The 23,962-nt window shown below is 39.5% G+C and overlaps 1 protein-coding gene across 1 annotated transcript in view; it reads left to right on the top strand.

Moving 5' to 3' along the window:
• The window catches only part of CAPN7 (calpain 7), a 1,011,285-nt gene extending 987,633 nt beyond the window's left edge, over positions 1–23,652 (top strand). The window contains exon 21 of the mRNA XM_044064001.1: positions 15,338–23,652. Within this exon, the coding sequence (XP_043919936.1) occupies positions 15,338–15,482 (145 nt within the window). The 3' untranslated portion in view covers positions 15,483–23,652. The remainder of the gene's footprint in view (positions 1–15,337) is intronic.
• Positions 23,653–23,962: the final 310 nt, after the last annotated feature.

The raw sequence follows: 23,962 nt of genomic DNA on the forward strand, positions 1-23,962 counted from the left end.
ACACTGCATATGTAAGTGACATCCTCTCCATCTACACCACCACCTAACTAAAAAACACACCTTTTACTACGTTTCTGCAGGGGGGAAAGCCTGCCCCACACACACACACACACACACACCCGCCATACATTAAATATACCAACACGAAGATCGGACTACAGTGGAAGTTAATTTCCTAACCTCAATGTATCACAGTCACCATACACTGAGGTTAGGAAATTAACTTTTTTCCACTGTAGTGCGAACTTGGATTTGGTATATTTAAACCACGGTGGTGCAGCGGTAGCATTGTTGCCTGACAGCAAGAGGTTCTCCCATTCAATTCTCGGCTGGAGCGTCTTCTGTGTGGAGTCTGCATGTCTTCCCCACAGTCGAATGGTGTTCGAAAGACATGCGTGAATGGGTGTGCTTTCGCTGAAGGTTGGGCGTTGAGCTGGCACCTCGGCACCCATAAAAAATCTACTGCCAGTCATTAGCAGACCGGAGTTCCGCTGTGTCGACCCCTAACCGAGAAAAGCCAAAAGAAGAAAATTTACAGGGGGGGTGCAGGGGGCTTGCATCCCCTGCAGAAACGTAGTAGAAAGTGTGTTTGTTAATTAGGTGATGATGTAGGTGGAGCTGATATTATTTACTTGTTCAGTGTAGTTTTTAGTGTTATATAGCACACTTTCAGTGTTCTGAGTTTTCAATGTTTTGGGTTTTCATGTTTTGAATTTTTGATGTTATGGTTTTATATTTATATATATATATATATATATATATATATATATATATATATATATATATATTGATCCATATTAGATCCATGACAGAACACTTTCCCGAAGACCAGATCACCGAGACCACATCACCGACAAAGGTAAGTGTAACTACTGTGGAATGGAATGTATTCCCGTTTCCACAATAAAGTAAAAAAACAAAAAGAAACATGTATATAGCAGGGGGGCAAGCCACAGTGCACCCCCCACACACAACCTGCTTAAACATACCAACTCCGAGATCGCATCACATTGCGGAAATGGGAATACATCCCATTCCGCACTACTTATACTGACCATTGTCGGAGATCTGTTCTGTCGGCAATGTGGTCTCGGTGATCTGGTCTTCGGGTAAGTGTTCTTTCATGGAACTGATAGGTTCCCATATATACATTTTATATATATATATATATATGTGTGTGTGTGTGTATGCCTACATGTTATTTTCAAAATTTCACTTATCCGAAAGTCACATCCACAAGTTAACGTCGCCAAAAACTTTATTTTTAACGAAAACCCGGATCACCAGAATTTTACTCTGGGAAACTAACCACTTGGCCACCATGGTGAACTTTGCCCTTTTCTCCACTATAGTGCAATCTTGGAGTTGGTATATGTAGATAAGATTTGGATTTTGTTTGGGTTTGATTTGCTTCCATTCGTTTGTTTGTTTGTTTTTTTTGTGTGTGTGGAGTAAAACTCCGGTGATTCAGGTTTTTGTTAAAATAATGTTTTCAGCTAAGTTGTGTCATGGATGTGATTTACAGGTAAGTGATATTACATAATAGAAACTGACCCACACTGGATTTGGGCTTGTAGACTGCCTATGTCCTTGTTCAGTTATGATGTGTTACACTGCTTTGAAGAAAAGGCTGCTGAGGTTTATAGATCTGTAAATTCCTGGATTAGTAGTCTCCACCTCCCTCCTTGTAGAGCACAATGATTATCACAGTTCTCTGTTCTTGTGGCACAAATCCAGTGAAGCAGATAAGGTTGAATAGGCTTAGAATGCAGCCTGACACATTATCAGGACCTATGAAGCAAGTGTTTTTGGCCTTCGAGGGAGTATTCAGGATTTGATCAGAGGGGGTAGCGTAAGTGCACTACTATGCTAAGGAAAGTTAGGGGCAGATAGAGGAGCAAAGTTAGACCTGAATTTGTTCACTAATATGTTGACTGTGTCCTTGGGGAATGAGTAAGTTTTATTGCTATGCATTAGGTCTGAGCATTACTGGGCAATACCTGTAAGATTTCTGACATATCTGAAGAAGGCTTAGTGCTTATCATTCGCAGAAGTAGCAAGTCTAAATTTATACTTACTTTTGAGGATTTGATTTTGTTTCTGAAATCTCTTTTGATCATTTGAGTTCAGTTTGGTTTTACAGGCTGTAAGTTTCTTCGTCTTAAACTGTATTTTGTTTATATTAATGTTCCACCATAGATGTTTATTCATGAATTTGGAATTGTGTTTATACCTTATGGGGCAGGTACCTTGATGTATGCATTGAAGTGGGCATAGTAGTTCATCACAAATGTGGCAGCATGCATATTCAGGTCATGAAGTTGAGGAGTGTGCTTAAATTTTATCAGATTATCTATTAGCCAAATTAGGTTTGCCTTAGAGTAGCCTCTGAAGACTGAACGGATGTTCTTCATGTTTCACTGTGGCAGTCATTACATTTGAGTAATCTGCTGGCAGGTTGCCCTCAGTAGGCCTGATTAACAAAGTCTTGGGTCCTGCATCGGTTGCTGTCCCTTCTTCCATGACGTCAGGTTATCAGGGGTATAAAACATGCAGCAGACACCATTACATCAGTCTTTCTTGCCGTGCGGTGCCCGAAGTAGAAGCAGTTTGCAAGTGCTGGTCGTCTGACTCCTGAAATTTTCATTTTCGAGTTTCAGAACCGAAGTCTTCAACTTAAAGCTAAGTACCCCGTTGGGGAAACTTTTTCTTGCTCCTTACCGATGTCAGTAAAAGTTAACAATTGCATTACTTGTGGAAAGCAAATACCTCATAAAGATTTTCATTTGTACTGTATCCCTTGCCTAGGCGCTGACCACGACGTACCTTGCTGTCAGTTTTGTGCTTTATTTAATCAGTGCACTATCCGTCGTTGGTACATTTTTGCCTCTAAATATTTCAGTTCTCAGTTTAATTATCCAGAAATGACATCGGTTAGCCATCCGACTACCGGGATTCCGAAAAAATGCAAAGATAAAGACAGAGACAGGCCGTCAAGGTCCAAAACTGCAGACAACGCTTCTCCTAAGCCAGTCGCCAGTTCGCCAGTACTCCGTGAGGCACTTTCACAGTCCCTGATACCCGCTACTTCTGACTCGCAGGCCTCTACTGAGACCCATATGCCACAAAATACTTCACCTATGGAACCTGCGGATCTCTCTACCTTGGATTGGTCCGGAGCCGCTGTGCAGGCTCCGGATTCTGAGGGTGAATTCAGGCCTATAGACTTGCATATTAAACCGACTCCACCTTCTATACTAAGGCCTAAATTTCGATCTATGTCTAAAAAACCGATGCCCAAGCCACATGTTCAGGCCCCTATGCCTAAAAAACAAATGATCAAAATGGCTGAAGATCTTATTACTCTAATCAGGGGTAGTCAACCCCCCCCCCCTTCTAAGAGGCCTAGGGCTGAGCTTGATTATGAATCTTCTGATCAGGAATCTGTTTGTTCTTATTCTTCTCATGAGGATTCTGATGCAGAGGATTCCATTCCCCCTGCTTCCCCCCTCTGAGGACTTTTCTTTTGGGAAAACTTTACATACCTTAAGGGAACATTTCCACTGGGAAAGTCAGGAATTTTCTGAATCAAAAAAGAGGCTTAGGGATTTCCTTCTTCTACCTCATCATAGACCTTTGGCTATACCTCCTGTACTAGACATTGTTGATGATGTGTTTTCAGAATCCAGTATGGCCCCTGATTCCTTGCCTCTGGCTCCTAGTAAACCTGACAGATACTACTGGGTTCCTGAGTCCCACAAGTTCCTCTTCAAAAATCCTATTGCAGATCCTGAAACCATTTCTCAGGGGCCCAAGGGCATTAAGGCTTCTACTGCTACAAATCCTACCCCTTCTGATAGAGACTCCAGGTCGCTGGATAGATGGAGTAAAAAAGTTTATACTTCTGCAACCTTGGCAATCAGGGCTTTAAACTGCCAATTTCATATGTTAAAATATCAACAGCATATTATTGGACTGCTTAAACAGAAAATGATGTTGATCTCTGACTTTGTGGAAAATAAAGATTTACAGGATTTATTGCATTCTGCTGAACAAGTTGGAAAACATAATTTGCAATGTGGTTTTGATTCTTTAGAGGCCTCTTGTAGGGCTGCTGTTACTGGGTCTGTGCTTAGAAGGCAAGCTTGGCTTAAGGAGCAATCTCTGCCTGACCAAGTTAAAGCAAAATTTTTGGATGCTCCTTTAAATCAGGACTGCCTGTTTGGCAATAAGGCTGAAAAAGTTCTAAAAAAGATGGAAGATAAAGCTAAATCTATGCAAACTGTAAAAGATTTCTGGCAAGTGCAACCTCCTAGAGAATTGGTCCTTTCCAGCTCCTCTCAAGCCAAACCCAGACACACCAAAAGCGCCAGGTTTCAGTCCCAGGAGACACTCAGAACTAAGCAATGGGGGGGCTCCATTTCCAAATCTGGAAATAACAAGACACCCCCTATGGTAAACAGTCTCAATGACTTCCCTTTAAAATTACCAAGCACTTACCATTTAGCCACCCCTTTGGGGGGAAAGATTGCTCTTCATGTAAAAAACTGGGAACTTATAACCCAGGACAAATTGGTTTTAAATATAGTGTCCCAGAGATACAGATTTCATTTGCATTGCAAACACCAAACGGGTGTCCAGACCTGCCCCCAAATCAGTGGGCAGAGGCTCAAAGACAAGTGCTTTTCCTGTTAAACATGGGGGCTATTCAACCGGTACCAGAAGAGGAAAAGGGACATGTTTTCTATTCCAGGCTTTTCCTGGTACCCAGAAAAGACAAATCATGGTGTCCAATTCTGGACCTGTCTACTCCAAACACCTTTCTGGACATTCCAAAATTCAAGATGCTGACTCTTCACCAATTACTTCCTATGCTAGGCAAAGATGCCTGGTTGGCAACTCTAGATTGAAAAGAAGCTTACCTGCATATCCCAATCAGGGAATCTTGCAGAAGATACCTATGCTTCAAAGCAGGCTACTTGCATTATCAAGCCCTTGGGCTTGTCTACTGCGCCCAGGGTATTCACAAAGTGCCTGGCTCCAGTAATTGCATTTTGCAGGCAAAGAAATATTCAAATATATCCATACCTGGACGATTGTCTAATTCAGGCAGAAAACCAGGCCACACTTCTAAATCATCTGGCATTTGTAAAAGGGGTTCTAACTTGTCTGGGGTACACCATAAATGAAAATAAATCACAACTGGTACCCTCTCAACAGATTACATTCCTGGGTGCAAGCTTGAATACAACTGCCCAGATGGCTTTCCTCATGCCAGAAAAGCAAATTCATTTGGTAACTTACTTCAAACAAATGGCCACAAAAACTCTGCTATCTGCAAGACAAATACTGCAAGCCTTGGGGTTCATGGCCTCCTGCATTCTTCTAATTCCATATGCAAGACTGCATATGAGGAAACTTCAGTGGTACTTAAAAAGTCTATGGAGTCAACATTGTCACAGCCTGGAAACAATGATTCCTATCATACCTTGCCTACGCCTGGAGTTCCTATGGAGGGCAGAGGCCTGCCACCAAAACAAGGGACTACCATTCACACTACCCCCTGCCACCCAAACCCTAACTTCAGATGCATCAGACTATGCATGGGGGGCTCACCTGGCAGGGAAGTGCATTCAGGGCAAATGGAACCCAAATCAAATGCACCTAGATATCAATCAAAAAGAAATGTTAGCTGTACAAAATGCTCTGACAGCCTTCAAGGACTACATTCTTCATGGACAACACCATGGTTATGTGGTACATAAACAAGCAGGGGGGTACACATTCCTACCCCCTCTGTAGACTAGCCATGGCATTGTGGAACACGGCCTTGAGCTACCAAGTGCACCTAATAGCTCAATTCCTGCCAGGAAAATTGAATACACTGGCAGATGGACTAAGCAGAAATCTCATGGACCCACATGAGTGGAAACTGGAACCAAGGATTTTCAACATGTTGACAAGCAAATGGGGGAGCCCAGACATATATCTATTTGCCTCCCCCCAGAATTACCAGTTGGACAAATTTTGCAAAAGGACTCCCCACAAAAAAGCCTGGAAAGTGGATGCTCTGTCCTTCAGATCGGTCTATGCCTTTCTCCCTCTGCCTCTGCTCTCCAAAGCCCTACTAAAAGTCAAACAGGACAAGCCAAGAATGATTTTGATTGCTCCAGACTGGCCACGCCAACACTGGTACACACTCCTGCGCATTGTGTTACAAATATCTCCATGGCACCTGCCTCAGACACCTTCCTTGCTGTCTCAACAGGAGAACCAAATTCTGCACCCTCAGCTCCCAACATTGAACCTTGCAGCTTGGGTAATCACTTAAATTCACCCTTAGCATCCCTCAGCAAACCTGTGATGGATGTCATCTTGGAGGTGAGAAGACCTAGTACTAGAAAATCTTATGCTGACAAATGGAAAATATTCTGTGCCTGGAACCACTCTTTAGGGATGAGCACAGCAATGCCCAATTTACCTCAGATTTTGCAATACTTAACTGAGATGCTTCACAAAGACCTGTCTTTTTCCTGTATTAAAATCCATGCTTCGGCTATTTCAGCTCACTATAACACAGAACCACCCCTCTTTTCTCATCCCCTGCTCAAGCAGTATTTCAGAGGGGCAAAGAACTTGAGACCACCCAGGAGAGCCCCTACCCCTGCCTGGGACCTTAATTTTATTTTGGAGAAGCTCACTCTACCTCCTTTTGAGCCAGCTGCTACTGCAGACTTAAAATTTCTTTCTTGGAAAACACTTTCTTGGAAAACAGCCTTCCTCTTAGCAATCACTTCAGCTAGAAGGATATCTGAATTACAGACCCTTATGGCAGTGGAGCCTTTCATCATCTTTCATGCAGACAGGGTATCTCTGAGGACCAATCTATCCTTCATGCCCAAGGTGGTTTCCAGTGTGGCTCTTAATCAGTCCATTCATTTGCCAACCTTCTATCCCAATCCGCAGAACAAAGGGGAACGGATTCTGCATTCCTTGGACGTGCACAGGCAACTTAGGTTCTACTTGGACAAAACAAAATTTTGAAGAAAATCTGAACAATTGCTAGTAGCATTTGCTGATGGGGCAGAGGGGAAGGCTATTTCAAAACAAACCATTTCTAAATGGATAAGCCATTGCATTAATTTCTGCTATAAGCATCATGGAAAACCTATCCCCCTGGGGATCAGATCTCATTCCATCAGGGCTGCATCTACTTCTGCAGCCTTTCTCAGAGGTGTTCCTACCAGGGATATTCTAGAAGCTGCTACCTGGAGTTCTGTACATACTTTCACCAAGCATTATCATTTACCACTTTTCTGTAAATCCAGAGCTGGCTTTGCCACTGCTGTCTTGCAAGGCCTTATAGCTGGTCCTAATGCTGTATAAATTCCTCCTCCCAACCATAGCTTTGGGAATCTACCTAAATGTAATGACTGCAACAGTGAAACATGAAGAACATAGTACAGTTGTGTACACTTACCATAAATGTAGATGTTCAAGTGTATTCACTGTTGCAGTCCTGGTTACCCTCCCTCCAGACCTCGGTTTTTCTCTGACTATCCCTCTACTTTATTTTTCTATGCTTAAAAGCTTTTTTGGTGTATTTGCTTTTGGTTGGAGGTATATTTTTGTGTTTTTAATTTTATTTTGCTCCCCATTTGGGGGGCACCTGACATCTGGGGCAAGAAAAACTGATGTAATGGCGCCGGCTGCATGTTTTATACCCCTGACAACCTGACGTCATGGAAGAAGGGACAGCAACCGATGCAGGACCCAAGATTTTGTTAATCAGGCCGACTGAGGGCAACCTGCCAGCAGATTACCCAAATGTAATGACTGCAACAGTGAATACACTCGAACATCTACATTTATGGTAAGTGTATACAACTGTACTTTTTGTGATTTGTCAAGTTTACCCTTATAGTGATATGTCTTACTGAATGGTCATCAGATTTGACCAGTGATGTGGTAACTGTACATGCTGAACATAGTGTGGCAATATTGGGGGAATCAGGTCCAATATTTTTGAACCCCTAGTTGGGAATAGAATCAGTTCGTCTGAAGAGCTAACATTAATGAAGCCCAAGAATATTTGTGCATATTTATTTGAGATATCATAGGTTTCCCAGTTATTGGAGGGACAGTTGAAGATGGCCAGAAGAATAGTGTTATGCTCAATTAGGAGGGATATCAGTTTGCTTAGATATGCCACATGAGCTGTAGGTGACATGGAAGGTGGCATGGTAGCTGATTATGATATGATACAGAGTTTTATTTACAGTGAAATGGATATGGAGAAGTTTAAGGTCATTGTCATGGCTTTAGATTATGGAGGTGAAATGGCTTTGAAGGACATAGACACGTCCTCTCCATTAACACCACCATTTTCCACATTTTGTTTGTAAGAAGCCCTGCTATGTGGGGATGCTGTTACTGTTTTGAAAACTTGTTTCAGTAACTGCACATATGTTTATATTTTCAAGAGTTAAGAATGCCATAAAGACTGCAACTTCTAGTTTAGGCTTCTAACACTGAACAGTGCTATTTAAGTAGTTTTGATTTTGATTCGTTGTGTAACTAATTTCAGGAGACTGACCTTGCCTACAAAAGCACTATGAGCAAGAAAAAGATCCTGGCCAATATACAGAATGCCATGAGTATAGAGGTGTAGGCCATCACTAACAAAATAGCCAAGGATGTCAGTCATCTCCTCTCAACCTGAGATGTATTGCATCCCCTTAGAAAAACACTGTTAGCTAAGCCAGTAATCAAAGTCTGTTATCTTTTGTTTATATTGTGGCATCATTCTTTGCAATGGTGGGTCATAGCTCAATTCCAATTTCACACCATCTTCAGATGCATATTCTGAGAGCCCTATCATTTCCCTTTTCTTATGATCTAAGAAGGTATGTCTCAAGTCATTTGCTTCCATCTGTGCAGTGACCATGCTATATGTGTAATTAGGGTGAAAGGAATTAAGGGTCCTAGTGTGACTGCAGATCCTGGCATTTGAAGAGGGGTAACCATTACTCTTTCCTTGATCAGTCTGGTAAGTGGGTCATGTGTGTTTCTGAATGGGGAGTCACCTATGAGCAAGACATTACCAGAGATATTGTCTTTGATTTGGTGCCTTTAGAGCTTTGCCCTGCCAGCTGAGTGACTATTTTCTGTAGTTTTTAGCAGTGTCTGCATATGTTGTTTCCCAGTTAGTATGATGCAGAGTGTCCTGTATACCATTCCTTCATCTAGGAGACCTTTGCGGTATAGTCAGGCACTCAAGTTGTTGTTGTTTGTCATTTTGGCTTTTCCCCGTTAGGGGTTGCCACAGCGGAACTCCAGTCCACTAATGATTGGCAGTAGATTTTTTGTTTTTATGGTGCCGAGTTGCCAGCAGAACGCCCAACCTTCAGTGAAGGCACGCTCATTCACGCATGTCTTTCGGTGGCCACTCGACAGCGGGGAGGACATGCAGACTCCACACAGAAGGCACTCCAGCTGAGAATCGAACAGGAGAACCTCTTGCTGTGAGGCAACAATGCTACCGCTGAACCACCATGGCTTATTAGTCAGGCACTCTTTAGTACCTCAGAGTAAGAATACTTATTTGTCTAGGACAACATGCTGGTTACTTTCTACAGTCTTTAAAGGCTTCTCCTTCTCTCTAACATCACATACGATGCCCTCTTTCATCTACACATGGTAGCTGATATGTGTTTTTAGTGACACATCAAAAGTGTAGATAAAAAAAAGACTGTACAGTGTATAGAGCAAGACTCCTGGAGAGAAAGCTAAAGCATGTGCAAGAGAACATTACTACCTGGATTTTTAGCTGCTTTCTTATTGGTTCTTTCATTTTAGCTCCTCAGCTTAACAGGGCTTGTAGTCATCCCCCATTGTCCTTTCTCAACATTCATGAAGAGAAAGCTAAAGCTCATGTGTTGACAGAATATTTTTCTAACATTTTCCAGACTTAAATTCCTTACATTATCCAAGAAAGTAAGTCTTATTGCTGCTTTTTTTCACTTATTTTTGCCTATTTTATCAAGTTTTATAACTGTTTCACTGTATGTGTTACTAAGGTCTCTGGCTTTCTGTTTTAAACTGCTGCCTAGCCATTTATACAGCTGTTAGTACTTCCTTTTAGTTAATCAAGGTGTTTTTCTTGTGATTTGCTTACTTGAAGGTATAATTAGTTATAGTCAGTGTGTAAACGGAGCAGTAGTGATTATTTAGTGGAGGAGCTTAATTTACTGCTGTTTTCTGAGGGGTATACATTACTGTGTCCTTATTGATTCTTTTGCTTTAGCTTCTTAGCTTAATAATGGAGGGCGGTGCTGTGCAATGTTGTATTGTACAGACACAAAACATATTCATTTTCAAATTCACTCTTAGGAACTTTCGTTAACACACCTCCCAATTACAGCTGTTTAAACCACAGAGATAAGCAGTAGTGCATTTGTATACATCTAAAGCCAGTCTCATAGGCTGTCTAGCCAGATTATTTACTACCTACCTGGTGTTACTACTAAAACCAAAGTTTCTCTCTCCACACTTACTAGCGTACCCCAAAACAATACATTGACTACGAGCCCAAATGCTTCCCTCAATAGATCCACAAAGAGGCTCTAGTTTGCAATAAGAAGTGCATTGATGTTCATGTGCAGACTTTTCGACACATAGCGCCCTAGTAAGTCAAGTCCAAACCTGTAGGTGTTATGCCCCCTATAGCCACATTAGTAATCATCTGGAACCATGGATTTGCACTTTCAAGCTGTTCTGTAGCCAGCTTGGTTGAAATGGGCATTCTGGTTCAGTGTAGTAATTGCCTAATATTTACTTGCCACCACCTATACTTAAGCAAACTGATGCAGTATGTGAGATGTAATTATTTCATGTTACTGGAGGCAAAGCTCTTGCATGAAGCCACTACAAACAAGAAACAGGTTGTCAGTTCCACACAGCAGCACACTAAACTGATTGTATTCAGCTCAGACCAAAGACATAGCCATACATATGCTGAGACACCTAAAACTAACATCTAAACTACAAACATTTCCTGAATGTGACCTGGTGCCCTCAGCAATCTCACAAACAACATCACAGGCAGCATCCACCATGAAACATAAATCTATGAGTCACATTGTTTCAAATCAGAAGCCCAGAAGGCAAACTTACACACAATCCAAATCCTTGGGAAGTCATGCATTTATTTTTAAATGCTGCTACCAATAAGTACTTTTGTTACTGGCCACTTTCTATTCTTTTATTCCTTTTTTTTTTGTATTAGCAACTTTTATTGATCAGAACCAAGTTTACAAGCAAGCAAAGAGAGAGTGAGAGCACATTTACAAAGGAACATGTTTACATAACTAAACATGCCAAAGTATGGCAGTATGCCTTGTCCAGTGATGTATGTCCACCATTCAACAGTACCATGAGATTTCTCATTTTGACATTGGAGAATATTCAGTAGTCCGAGTCCAGAGGGGAAAAAACACGTATCCTAAAACATTTGATCCATCAGTATTCATGCTTTGGGTTTAGGTTATACCACTGTTTCATTCTGATCTGTCCTCTTCTTACAGTGGTGCTTATTCACCTGTCTCTTTCCCACTTTCCTGTACTTTATACAAGCTGTCTTCCTTTTCATAGAGAAATATTTAATGCTTATCAGAGCTCTGCTTTCTTGTTTTATCTATACATTTCCCAGCATCACATGCTAAATAACATTCTTTTCTTATGTACTATTTTCCAGTTATTGAAAGAATGTGTTAGACATTTTTATTCACTGAATTCACTAGTTCACAAATTAATACATGTTCTGTACTGGACCTTTGAACTATAACTCTAGTTTAGCATTCTAACAAGTACTGCTTTGCCAATCCATCTTTCTAAAATAGTTGTTGTTTGTCTTTCGGCTTTTTCCCGGTAAGGGGTCGAAACAGCAGAACGCCAGTCCGCTAATGATTGGCAGTAGATTTTTTTACGAAATGCCGAGGTGCCAGCTCGACAACCAACCTTCAATGAAGGCACGCCCATTTACGCACACATGTCTTTCAAACGCTACCCAACCACGGGGAGGACATGCAGACTCCACACAGAAGGCACTCCCAAGCCAAGCCGAGAATCGAATGGGAGAACCTCTTGCTGTGAGGTAACAACGCTACCGCCGTACCACCGCTGCATCATCTTTCTAAAATAGTAATAAGGAAAAATAAGAAGTAAGAAATGGGACAGCCTAAATGAAAGAATCATGGACAGCCCAATACCTGGAAGGTTGCTCAATGATTTCTTTAAAGATTCAGAAAAAAAGGAAGAATTTGCTCATCTTGGCAATCCCTAGCTACTCACATGATGATAACATTTCATCTGGGTCCTCCTCATTCTAAGTCAATACAAAGAAAAAAAAACAGAGCAGCAACCAGTAAATAAAGTTTTAAACTTATAAATATTTTAAAATGTTAACAGTACTGACTTCAGTCACTAATAAACAAGCTGTCATGGATTAACTTCCACAATTTTTAGGTTCACTGAGTTTATCAAATTGCTAACTTGCTGACCCTTACATGGCAATACTAATGCCTCAATAGCCTTTCCAGGGTTTAATGAGTCATCCAGCATTATCCCATTTTAGTATAATCTACACAACTTCCTTTCCTGTCTTTTATTTAACAGTTATATTCTCCCAAGTGCCCCAAAGAAATCTTTCCATACCACAAATACATTTACTGAACATAATCAATGCCAAAAACACAATATTAGAATCTCAGTCTCCTTAAATTTTGAACTATATGCATTTTTAGTGGTTAGTTTATGAGATAAAATATACTTGGATGCCATGTTCTTAAAGTTGCCCCAATCTAGTTTAGATCAGTCTAACCAGTTCTGTGTAATATAGAGCTTGATTAACAAGAAGAGAGCAGTCTTCCTGAGATCAGTAGTGGTTATGTTCTCATGGCATATATGAAGTATAGCAAATTCCCCGGAGAGAGTGGATTTTACCATAGCCCATTTTTTAATTTTTCTCCTTAGGGAATTCTATAGATTCTTTGCATATTTACACAACTGTAGTATGTGTAGGAGGTCAGTTTAGTTGTGGGGCAGAAGGGTGAAGTGTTAGGAAAAAAAGAGTTTAAATGTTCTGGAGTATAGTAAGCATTATTATTAATCATTAACTGGGTATATAATAGTTTCTTAAAAGGGGCAAATGTGTCCGTGTAATGATTTGCTTGGGAGAGATGAGCTCTTGTCAGGTCAGGGTTTTTGTCTCTCCAATATTGTGCAAATGTAATAGAGGATTGGTATGTAGCTGTAGAGACTAGTTTGTAAGTGATTGAAAGCATCTTCTTTTCAATTTTTAGACATCTCTGGAGTGAAGTGGCCAAGTTTATTTCTTGTAACTTATTTGGGAAGCATCCTAAGGTAGAAATTAATTCTTTGATTTGTCTCAAGATGTGAATAAGCTCCTGAAATACTTCAGGTTCTGGAGTATTACCCTTGACTGTATCTTAACTTAGCAAACAATGTTTTTTCTATTTTCATTGTCCTTTAGTAGTATTGCCACCAGTCTTCTCCTCACCCGAGTCTTACTCCTCTATGTTCTCTAATGGTTACATGTATACAAAGATGAGAGCTATCATATCTTGTTAAAGGTAATTAGAATCCTGTCATTATATTGTAGCACTATTTGTAAATAGTTGTATATAAAAGTTGTTTTTTTATGTGTTTTTTTTTTCTTTGTTGGTTTTTCCTGTATTCTATAACACTGTATAGTTATCTAATACATTCTGACTATGTGCAAAAAGCTACATTGTACATTAACAATGTTAATATTGTCATATTTCTCATATGTCTGTTCATCACATTCTGCTGTCCATCTATGTCACTCTTCATATTGAGAAAACAAACTTTAAAGATACTTGTCTATTACTACAGTGAACAGTTGCTTCATCTAACTTTGTAAATGGTTTACTTTCAGTGTATTATCATCTGTTACTGTGTGTTGTATTTTACAATTTGTTTAATGTAACAACAAAAATAAAAACAAAGATTTGAAAAAAAAATTGAACTCTATGCCTCCAGGCTTTATAGAAAGCTGTGGCAGAGCAACCCATGATACCTGCTCTTTAACAGAATAATTATCACAAACAGTCCATTGCGCACCTGACTTCTCTACGAACGTAGCACTTGTCCTTCAAAATAATAACCAACCCCAAAATGCATGCAACTTGCTATTGCCTGACATTTAGATAGATAAATACATTTTAAATTAATCCATCCAGTGTTGTTTAGTTGCATCTGACTCATGTAGCAACCCCATGAACAACTGACACTATCGGCAGAGTTTACTAGGAAAATAGGAAATGGAAGTAAATTGTCAAGTCATTCTTCCATATCACACACACACACACACACACACACACACACACACACACACACACACACACACACTTTAGACTCACTGCTGTACCTAATGCATGGTTTTAGGATATGTGAGGAATAAACACAGGGAAGACATGAGTACAAATTATTAAAAGGATTTAATAAGTTTTGTTCATACTAATTGGTAGAGGGGATGCATGGAGCAACCAGCACTGCTGGCTATTTTCTTGATGTTTGTAAAAAGTGACTGATGATATTTTTACTATACTTTTTATATATATGTATTCACATATTTTAATAGCTATATACTTTTTCATAGTGTTTTGTGTGTGTGTGTGTGTGTGTGTGTGTGTGTGTGTGTGTGTGTGTGTGTGTGTGTGTGTGTGTGTGTGTGTGTGTGTGTGCGCGTGTGCATGTGTGCGCTTGAGGAATACTGTTTGGGTGTATATGGAAATAGCAAGTTACATGATACTTGGACGGATTGCCTTTCAAATCACGAAGCTCATAATGCCGGACATCAGGATGTTGAGATAAAAATGTCAAACATTGACCATCACAAATGGCCGACTTTCCCAGGGCAAGGAAACACTTGCCCAGAATGTAAGTAAACCACACTGGACAATGTAAAAAAACACCTATGGACAATGTAAAAAACACCTAGGTGGGGGGCTGTGTCCCCAACACCCCCCAACTATATATACCAACTCCAGGATTGTACTACAGTGGGAAAAAGGGCATATTTCCACATGTTGGACAAGTGTTTCCTTGTCCTGGGAAAAATCGGATGTTCATGAGTGTCAGTGTTCAACATTTTCGTCTTGACATCCTGACATTTGGCATTATGGGCTTCGGGATTTGAAAGGTAATCCGCGTGGATTTGGGTGTGGCATTACACCCTTAAGAACAATGACTTTTATCAATGAAATGACAGTCTTTTTTTTTACTTTTATTGCAGGTGTGGGTTTACATATTTCGAGCTGGACAGCCTGCCTGCTGGAGTGTACAATGTGATTCCCACCACCTTTCTTCCCAAGCAGGAAGGTCCATTCTTCTTAGACTTCAACAGCACAGTTGCACTCAAGATCTCTCAACTTCAATGACATTAAATTCCAAAGCTGCTATGCAGGTGCTTCTGGACTATAAACAGATTCTGCTTCTTCAGCACACAAGACAGAACCAGTGAAGACTTTATGTGATGCTGGGAGATGTCAGAAAATGCAATGTGCCTCAAGCACTCTTGTCGGTCTAGTTTTAGCCATGTGTTTATAATTTGGTTTACAGGTTTATCATCTTTAGCCATGTCAGTCCTCAGCTTTCTGCCCTGCCACTAAAATGCAGTTTATTCCTTGTATAAAACATGACGCACAGTCAAACCTCAGTGTATGTGGTTTGCCCCTAGATTCTGAATTTCTTTTTTGTCTTAAATAGAAAACTTTAAAAGTTTACTTTGGAAAGACCAGAAGGCAGTTTACAGACACATTAAAAGATAAGTGGTGGTCATACCAAGCCCAATACATTTACCTTACATTTAGTTCTGAACTATCAGCTCAATATATTTAGATGCACATAAACAGCTTAGTTTTAGACATTCCAGTGTTAGCCTTTTAGACAATTGGCTGGCTGATTGTTACTATAACTAAACATAACTTTTTTACAAACTGCTGTCTGCATTAAGGGAAGCAATTCAGAGCACAGTGAGTAATATTTACAATTTCTACAAGACCCATCCATGTCTTACATGACTGAGCTGAACATCACTCTGATCTTGCATATTTTATTGAGAATAATGTGCCATCTCGTGCATCTGAAATATCCTGGAACAGTGTAGTGATTACTATATGTTCCTAAATTCTGATGTAGGTTTGGTAGGATATTCAGGGGTGGGTCACAACAAATCAAGACTGCACGTCATCCTCTCCTTACCATCTATATTGTGGATATCCAAAAAGTGTTGCACTTTGTTGCCAGAAAGAGACTTGCCATTATTACTGAACCATATTACTAATTATGAGCACTACCCTTTAACACATGACATGCAGCTGTCAGGCGTATTGGTGCCATTGTGCCATCTCTGACCCGTAACACCTACTACTATACTGTCTTCTGACCATGTTACTAAAAATTTCTGCTGTTTCTTTTTTTTTTGGGGTGGGGTGAGGTGGGAGGGTGTGGTGCCCTGTACCTGTCAGCCATCTGGTTCATCACAACATTCATTGACCAGTGTGCAGTTGACATGCAGACATCAGTGCATTTTTCTTGCTTTAACTTCCCATCAAGCATGCCGTGTATCCTTGCAGAAGGGAGTGGCTGTAACATGTCTGTCAACCACTTTCATGAGTAGTGTAGCCCTCTTCAGGCAGCCCCACCCTGCCGTCAGTATCAGACAGCTCTTGTAACATCCACAGTCACCACTGAAGAGTCATTAAAGGGAGACATGCTGCATATTACACCTCTTACCCCTCCCCCCATTGGGAGAGGCAATTAAACCACCCCTTTACCCCTCTTGCTCCTCAGTTAACTTCTGTAGTGCCCTGGTTGCTAACTGAAATTGAGTTGTGTAGATCATAGTTAGGGCTGCATTTCTCTGCACTATGGTACCAGCTTCCTGAGGCTGCTTTTTGAATTGCAGTGGTGTCTTGTTTCTCATCTTTTCCTTTTCCCTGACATTGCTGGTCATTGTGGAATCCTGACTCACTGCTGATCAGTTACTCATCACCAGCTGTTAATAGACTCCCAGTTGTAGCATATTCTGTCATGGTGTAATATTTCTTGCAAAGTCTCAATTGTACTAGATTCATTACTAACTTTTTAATGAGATGCAATATTTTCTGAGCCATGCATCCAACCCAGCACAGACTGTTTTGGCCATTCTGAATTAATAAGTTCCTGATATAGCTAGAGACTTGCTAAGCTTTGAAGATGAACATGTAGGCTTTTCGGATGACAATCACTTTTCTTCTGTGGTTTAAGGCGGTTCTTAGTCATGGGGTATCTCTTTAACATAGCTGAGCAAAGCTGTGAGAGCAGTGCTACCGCATTGCTATGAAACCATATCTGGTTCTGCATCTGATTTCATTGGACTACAAATGTTTTAAGATTTTGTAGTAATGGCTCAACAAGTTTCATCCTTTCTTTTTTGCCACTTGTTTATAAGGCTGCAGATTTCTTCCCATACAGTAGGCAGATGAGTTCATATTTCATTATTGTTCCTACAGCTCAGTATCGGGGCTGTACTCCTTATGTGTATCCTTTGGAAAGAGAGATGTGAAACTGATGATCCATCTTTCTGCCTCAGTAGCATTAGGGCAGCTGGGATTGAAAAACCATTATGGCATTATTTTGAAGAATATTTATGTGTTATGTAGTACCAATTAATAATTTTATGCAGTACGTGAAACCAGTGCGGTAATATTAAAGGAGAAAAGCAGAATAGTGATGTTTAATTAATCATCACCATTTGACAGTACCTGTACTGAACCTTCCAGAACCACTGCTGTTACTTATCTGTAATGGTTGAGGTGAATTCCCTGATTGTGTATTTTTGCTTCAAACAAAACAAATCTTAAACATTTGATCCTTTTATTAACCAAGTACACCAGCTCGCTCTGTACTGGTAGCTTGCAGTAGGGATTTCCTGGAAGATAAGTCAAACTTGGTCATAGACGACAGTCCACTACAAAAGCTAATATCATAAAAGTATGTTTGTCTTCCAATGTGTATGAGAATAAACTCATTTTAGGGAATACATTTTAACACTGTTTACAGCCAACAGTGTTCCTAGGCAGACATTCATCATTGTGCCCTTGAAATTTACATCTGATAAAAAAGTGCTCTCAAGAATCAGCTACAGACCAAAAATAATGGCATAACAGAGGCCCAGTTGTTATTCTAATTCATTTAAAAGTTTATAGAGCAACATGTTTTGCATTAGCATGCAGTTTCTGAATAAGAAGTATCAACCTCTAAAGTCTTGCATTGACTCTAATACTCTGTGATTTACCAGAAGATCTAAAACCTTATAAGGAACACAAAGCTTCTACATTGTGGTAATCCTTTCTTAATCCCAGGGATGGTCAATTACTGTAAGCACTGCTTCAGCTCCTTTTTGCAGATGATGTGTTCTATTTAGCCAAATTAGTTTCATCAGGTGTATGGAGTACAGAGCCCTCTTCCTGTGCTAATTTATTTATGAATATCATTAGCCATCTAATCAGGCCAAACTCAACACTGTTACAACACCCTTATTTTGTGTATTATTCTCTTCATGTGAAATGGAAACCTTGTGTTTCATCAGTTGGAACAAACATACATGTTCCTCCTATTCTAAAGTGCAGTCTGCTGATGGAGCTGTCCAAAGCTGTTGGCCAAATAGTTAAGTGCGTATACTACCATAGATTTTAACTGAAAAAATGCATTAATATGTGTACTTACCCAGTTACCAAGTAAGGAAATAAACAGAAGTCCTGTTGTCACTGCAGTAATTAGATGTAAATTACTTTTTCTCTGCAGTAGTCTTTAATGTTCACTTCCTTCTTCTCTGGTTATGGTAGCATGAACCTGGGTGAAAAGAGAACAAGACTGAACTAGGGGGATGAGATTTTGCCAACATTGTTCAAGGGTTTATGAAAGCCATTTTGTCAGTAGCCCATTGGATGAAATTAGCTTGCTAAATTTGTTGTTTGATGATACTAATTTGCAAACATGGTTGCTACGACTGTACATAGCTGTGCTCACGCATACAGATATTATGTCCACTCACTAGGCTGTGGTATTTAAAGTAATAGTGTAGCTACTCAAACTTTTGCAGTAAAAAGTCTGGTAAAGCATTTTTCTTATACTGAAAAGGCTTTTTTCATTGTATTTGTGCTTTGCAGATGCTGTGCTGCAGTGTGGTACCCTCCCCTGAGTACCTTCCCCTTCAGTCCACAGACACTAGTTTTGTAGCTTCATCTGGATGTTAACCCCTCCAGACCCTACTCTGGTGATAACAGGTCTACTGTAGGAGGTAAATAAGCTTCCACCAGCACCACCATCGTATAGGTACTAGCATCACCTTAGGATAGACCGGTAATGAGGCATGGTCTTAGGAGTGTCTGTTTCTGGGACCTAGGTTAGAAATGCCTCCCAGACATATCTACTCAGCTATACCAGCATCCCTTTGTAACAATGTTCACCACTACTGCTACTATGATAAAATAGCCTGCCCCTCCCAGCATATCATCCTGCCCCATCCCCCTTTAAAATGTAAGCAGCCAAAGCCCAGTTATTGATTAATGTCTCCTGCTAACTCCAGCAGGCACTCACTCTACTAAATGAACTTGTGTCATGTAAATCATAATCAGGATTTTATCCCTGTTTGTCAGAGCTTAGCTGATAGTAAATGAGCGTTTTTTAGATCTGAAAAGCTTAGTGGAAGCCTGTTAGGTGAGTAAACACCATATTGAAGGCTTGTTTGATTGAGTTTATTGCCCAGCACTTGTACTGCTATTTCCTTAGAACTGTAGCATATCTTTTAGGATTTCACTTTCTGCAGGAAAAAGGGAGTACTGTAGTAGGAAAGAGAGTCTATGGTGGTCCTAGGTACTATAGACCACTCATATAAGGCAACATCTCAGAGGGGAAAATTAAATAGAAAGTAAAGCTACATGTACTATTGCAAACAAACTTCCATTTAAAAATATAACTGGTGTTGTGTTTGTAATTTGATGAACAAGTGCAATGTGAAGATAGTTACTGTTACTCAAGAAAACAAGGAGGAGCTGAGGTCTACCGCAGCATGTTACTGTGGTCTACATGCCATTGATTTTGAGGCAGAAGGTTAAGTCTAAGGCTGAACACACCATGGAGCCTCCCAGTCAGAGAATCTGTTACAAGGCTGTGCAGTTATTGCCATCTGAAAAGCAAATAAGTAGGCAGGTTAGAATAATTTAGAAGAAAGTCCTTCCTCATGAAGAATAAACTGCACTGGCCATGTCCTACATCACCCCAAAGCAGCTGCCCTTGAGGTGGGGGATATCTATTTTAAAAAATGCCCAGAAGGCAGAAGGGTTAAGATTTGTTTCTTCTGACCATAAGACAAAGGACCTGCATCCTTTGAGGATGTTGATTATTGATGGCAACATCCACACAAGGATCACTTTATGTAGGCAACTGTGTTCCATCCGTGGCTTGTTTAGGGATAGTACTAAAAGTCAAATGTACCCCTTAGGGTATGCCCTATTGGTTTCAAAGGCAAGGGCCTCTTGAGCCTCATGCAACAGCCTGTTCATCACACTGATGGGGGTTGCAGAAGAATCATCAAGCTGTTGTTGACTATCCGTATTTGTTAAAGACCACATTACCTCAAGTCAGATTCTTAGAAGCTCTCAGATTGAAGTTATTCAGATGCAAATCATGCTAAATAAAATATCAGATTGTAGCATGCTTCACGACCCCCTCAGTGCCCCCTAAAAACCATGTTTGATTCTTACATATACTGGATGAACTTCAGCTACACAGGAAGTCCACCATCCTGGGAGACTTTAACCACCCTTTGATAAATTTGGATATTTGTTTCCAAAATGTAGGCTATGCCCAAAACTTCCTTGATTTCCTAAAACAAGAACTCCCTATTCCAAGTAGTCAAACAGCCTACTAGAGGACAAAATAATCTTGACCTGGTCCTAACAATCATGCCATCTATATGTGCAGTGTCCCACTGGTATACCCTTCTCATATAAGCCTTACCACAAACTGGTAACCTTCTCCTTCAACACTGAAAACCATCAAATGTAACTATCATTGATTCATTACTCAAAAATTTAATTTCAAATGTACTAACCTCCTGCAATTCTATGGTGAGGTCTCAAAATTCAAGTAGAAATGTAACCCCCAAAATGTTGACATGCCTAGTAGTAATGAAAATAAGTTCTACACTCACCTATATAAATGCACTGACCTGACATTTCCTACCAGGAACAAACAGAATTAGAAGTTCAAGGGTAAACCAGCTTGTTGGTCCACATGCATAAACAGACCATGCAATAAAGGAAGAAAACCTTAGAGTCAACAGCAAAGCTAATAAAGGCAAGCAAGTCAAAGTCAGCATTAAAAAAAGTATATCGAAAGTACTGAAAGATACCATCAGGAAATTAAGAAATAACACACAGTATTGCTCTAAACTTATTCAGAATGGTGCACCTATTCAGATCTAGTATGTATAGCAAATGTATTAGCTAACAAATTCAATGCATATGTATTGATATGTGTTTGGGTGCGCGCGCACACACACACACACACACACACACACACACACACACATACATTCTTCCATATATAGATACTACTTTGTCAACTAGTAACTTAACCCCCCCCAGTACACACAGTAATAAAGACCAGAATCTGAAGAAGTCTTGTTAAACAGGATGAAAGCGCTAATTCTAAATTCTAAGTGAGAATTAAACTGCTTTTTTTATTTTAAAGGGAGTCTTTATTGTCTTTTGAATCATTCAGCCAGATTTGCAGAAGGATGTTGTGCTTATCCATATCCAGCCAAACATATGTGTGTGTGTGTGTGTGTGTGTGTATATATATATATATATATATATATATATATATATATATATATATATATATATATATACACACACACACACACACATACATTACATACACACACAATCATGCACAAAGTAAATCATTTTAAAAAGTGCACAGTTTGCCATGTGTGACATTGTTTTATTTTATAAGTGTTACCATCTCATTCTGGCGTGTTAGATTAAGTGTAGTCCTTGGTATATTCTGTGTATTGAAATGAAGCTTTAGTGAGCCTCTGTCTGAGGTAGTACTGTTTATTCACAAAGTTATTTTTTATGGCTTTATCATCTGTAGATGATGAGTGCAAAGTTCAGTTTTCTGTCAATGCCTATACCAGACTCTCACAAAGTAATGAAGCTTGTCACTTATTACCATTGTTGCCAACTTCTAACTACATTTGTTTACTGAAATTGAACCTTCGGTGAGGTTACAAGCATTGTGCCTGTAGAAGAATGTCCTACACTGCGGAGATACCAGGCATGGCCAAGAGCATGGCATTTATTTTTCTAAAATGATTTTGCACTATCAATGTACACAAAGAAGCCATACATCAGTAGGTGCTGAAATGTGTTCCTTCCGTTAAAGTAAATAATGGAGCATGCCAAGGCGTTTACATTATTGTTTTAAGTCTTCTAAGTAAATGTAAGATAGCAGAAATATAATCATGGTATCAAATGGCACATTATAAATCACAGTTTTCTGAAATAAATTAAAGATAAACTATACCTTCTTAGATGTTCCAGAAAGCAGAGCAAAGCAGCCAGTCTGTAATAATATAATTGCAAAAAGGGAACTTTTTTATTTATTCATATTGTAGTGATCTTGCTGTTGTCTATTTAAAATTATGCTGTCTGGGGTACTTCCACTCAAAATATCATCCTGTGTTTTATGTACTCATCACATATACATCCAGGTTGGAGAGAGCTGAACCCCCTACCTCTTCTGTATAAAGTAACTAACTCTAGGATTCCTACAACTTTGTGGAGAAAAATAAATTAATTCAGTTTTGCAGTTTTCTCCAAAGTATCTGTTTTAATGTTTTCATCACCTCAGCTGTGTAATGCGCTTCGGCGAAGTGACCCCTCTTTGTATGTCCTTGAAGTAAACTCTGATTGATAATGTGCTGTTCATTCACTAGTTCATCAAAAGAACAATGTGATTCTATGCAGTTGTGAAGCACTTTGTTTGAGTCATGAAAATGATGATGATATCTCAACTGTAATGTAAACATTATTTGATTTAAAGTTCTTATAATGAGATACCTTACAAACAAAAATAGAAAAAAACTGTTGAAGTCACTTGGATCTTGGTTTCTTTCTTGAAGGCTTTTTTAATTCATATGCATTAAAGTATGCCTTTTAGATGTGCATGAATTGGGGGACATCAGAACAGCTGTATACATTATATATTATACATTATATATATATTGAACTTGGTTCAAACTTCTGCAGTCCAGACCAAAGACCAGTTGCTTTTTGATATACACATAAGTCGTACACGTTTTTTCTTAAGTTGCATGAATGTGTAATGCATGCTTTGCTTATTGCAATTAGTGACACTTAAGAAATAGAGTATTTTTGTATTTTTGTACGTTTTTCTAGCTGGAACATGGCTAATTGTAAACTTGGTAAACCCATATCAGAAAGGGACTGTGCTGCCTACAAAATATAAATAAAGCTCTTTCATACCCTTCTCTCATCAGGTTTGCTTTCTTCTGACATATCTGGTACTCTGCTTACTGTAAATGGAGCAGACACACGCAAACATTCTGAATCTAAGTGTGACTTTATAGCATTAGATGTCTAAAGAAAAATTATTTCAGCTCTTACTGCCTCTTTGTTTTGAAAATAGTAATGTATGATTTTCATGTTATTATAATTCTTAAAAACAGGCATGCAGCATAAACTATATAATTTGTCTATTAAAAATAAGAGTGCAGAAAAAGTTTCAGTTTACCGAGTTAAACCTGTGAAGATGACTGTATGATGGAAATGTTTATAATAAT

This window comes from Protopterus annectens, chromosome 2.part2, assembly GCF_019279795.1.
Source record: "Protopterus annectens isolate FY-2018-M chromosome 2.part2, PAN1.0, whole genome shotgun sequence".
NCBI lineage: Eukaryota > Metazoa > Chordata > Ceratodontiformes > Protopteridae > Protopterus > Protopterus annectens.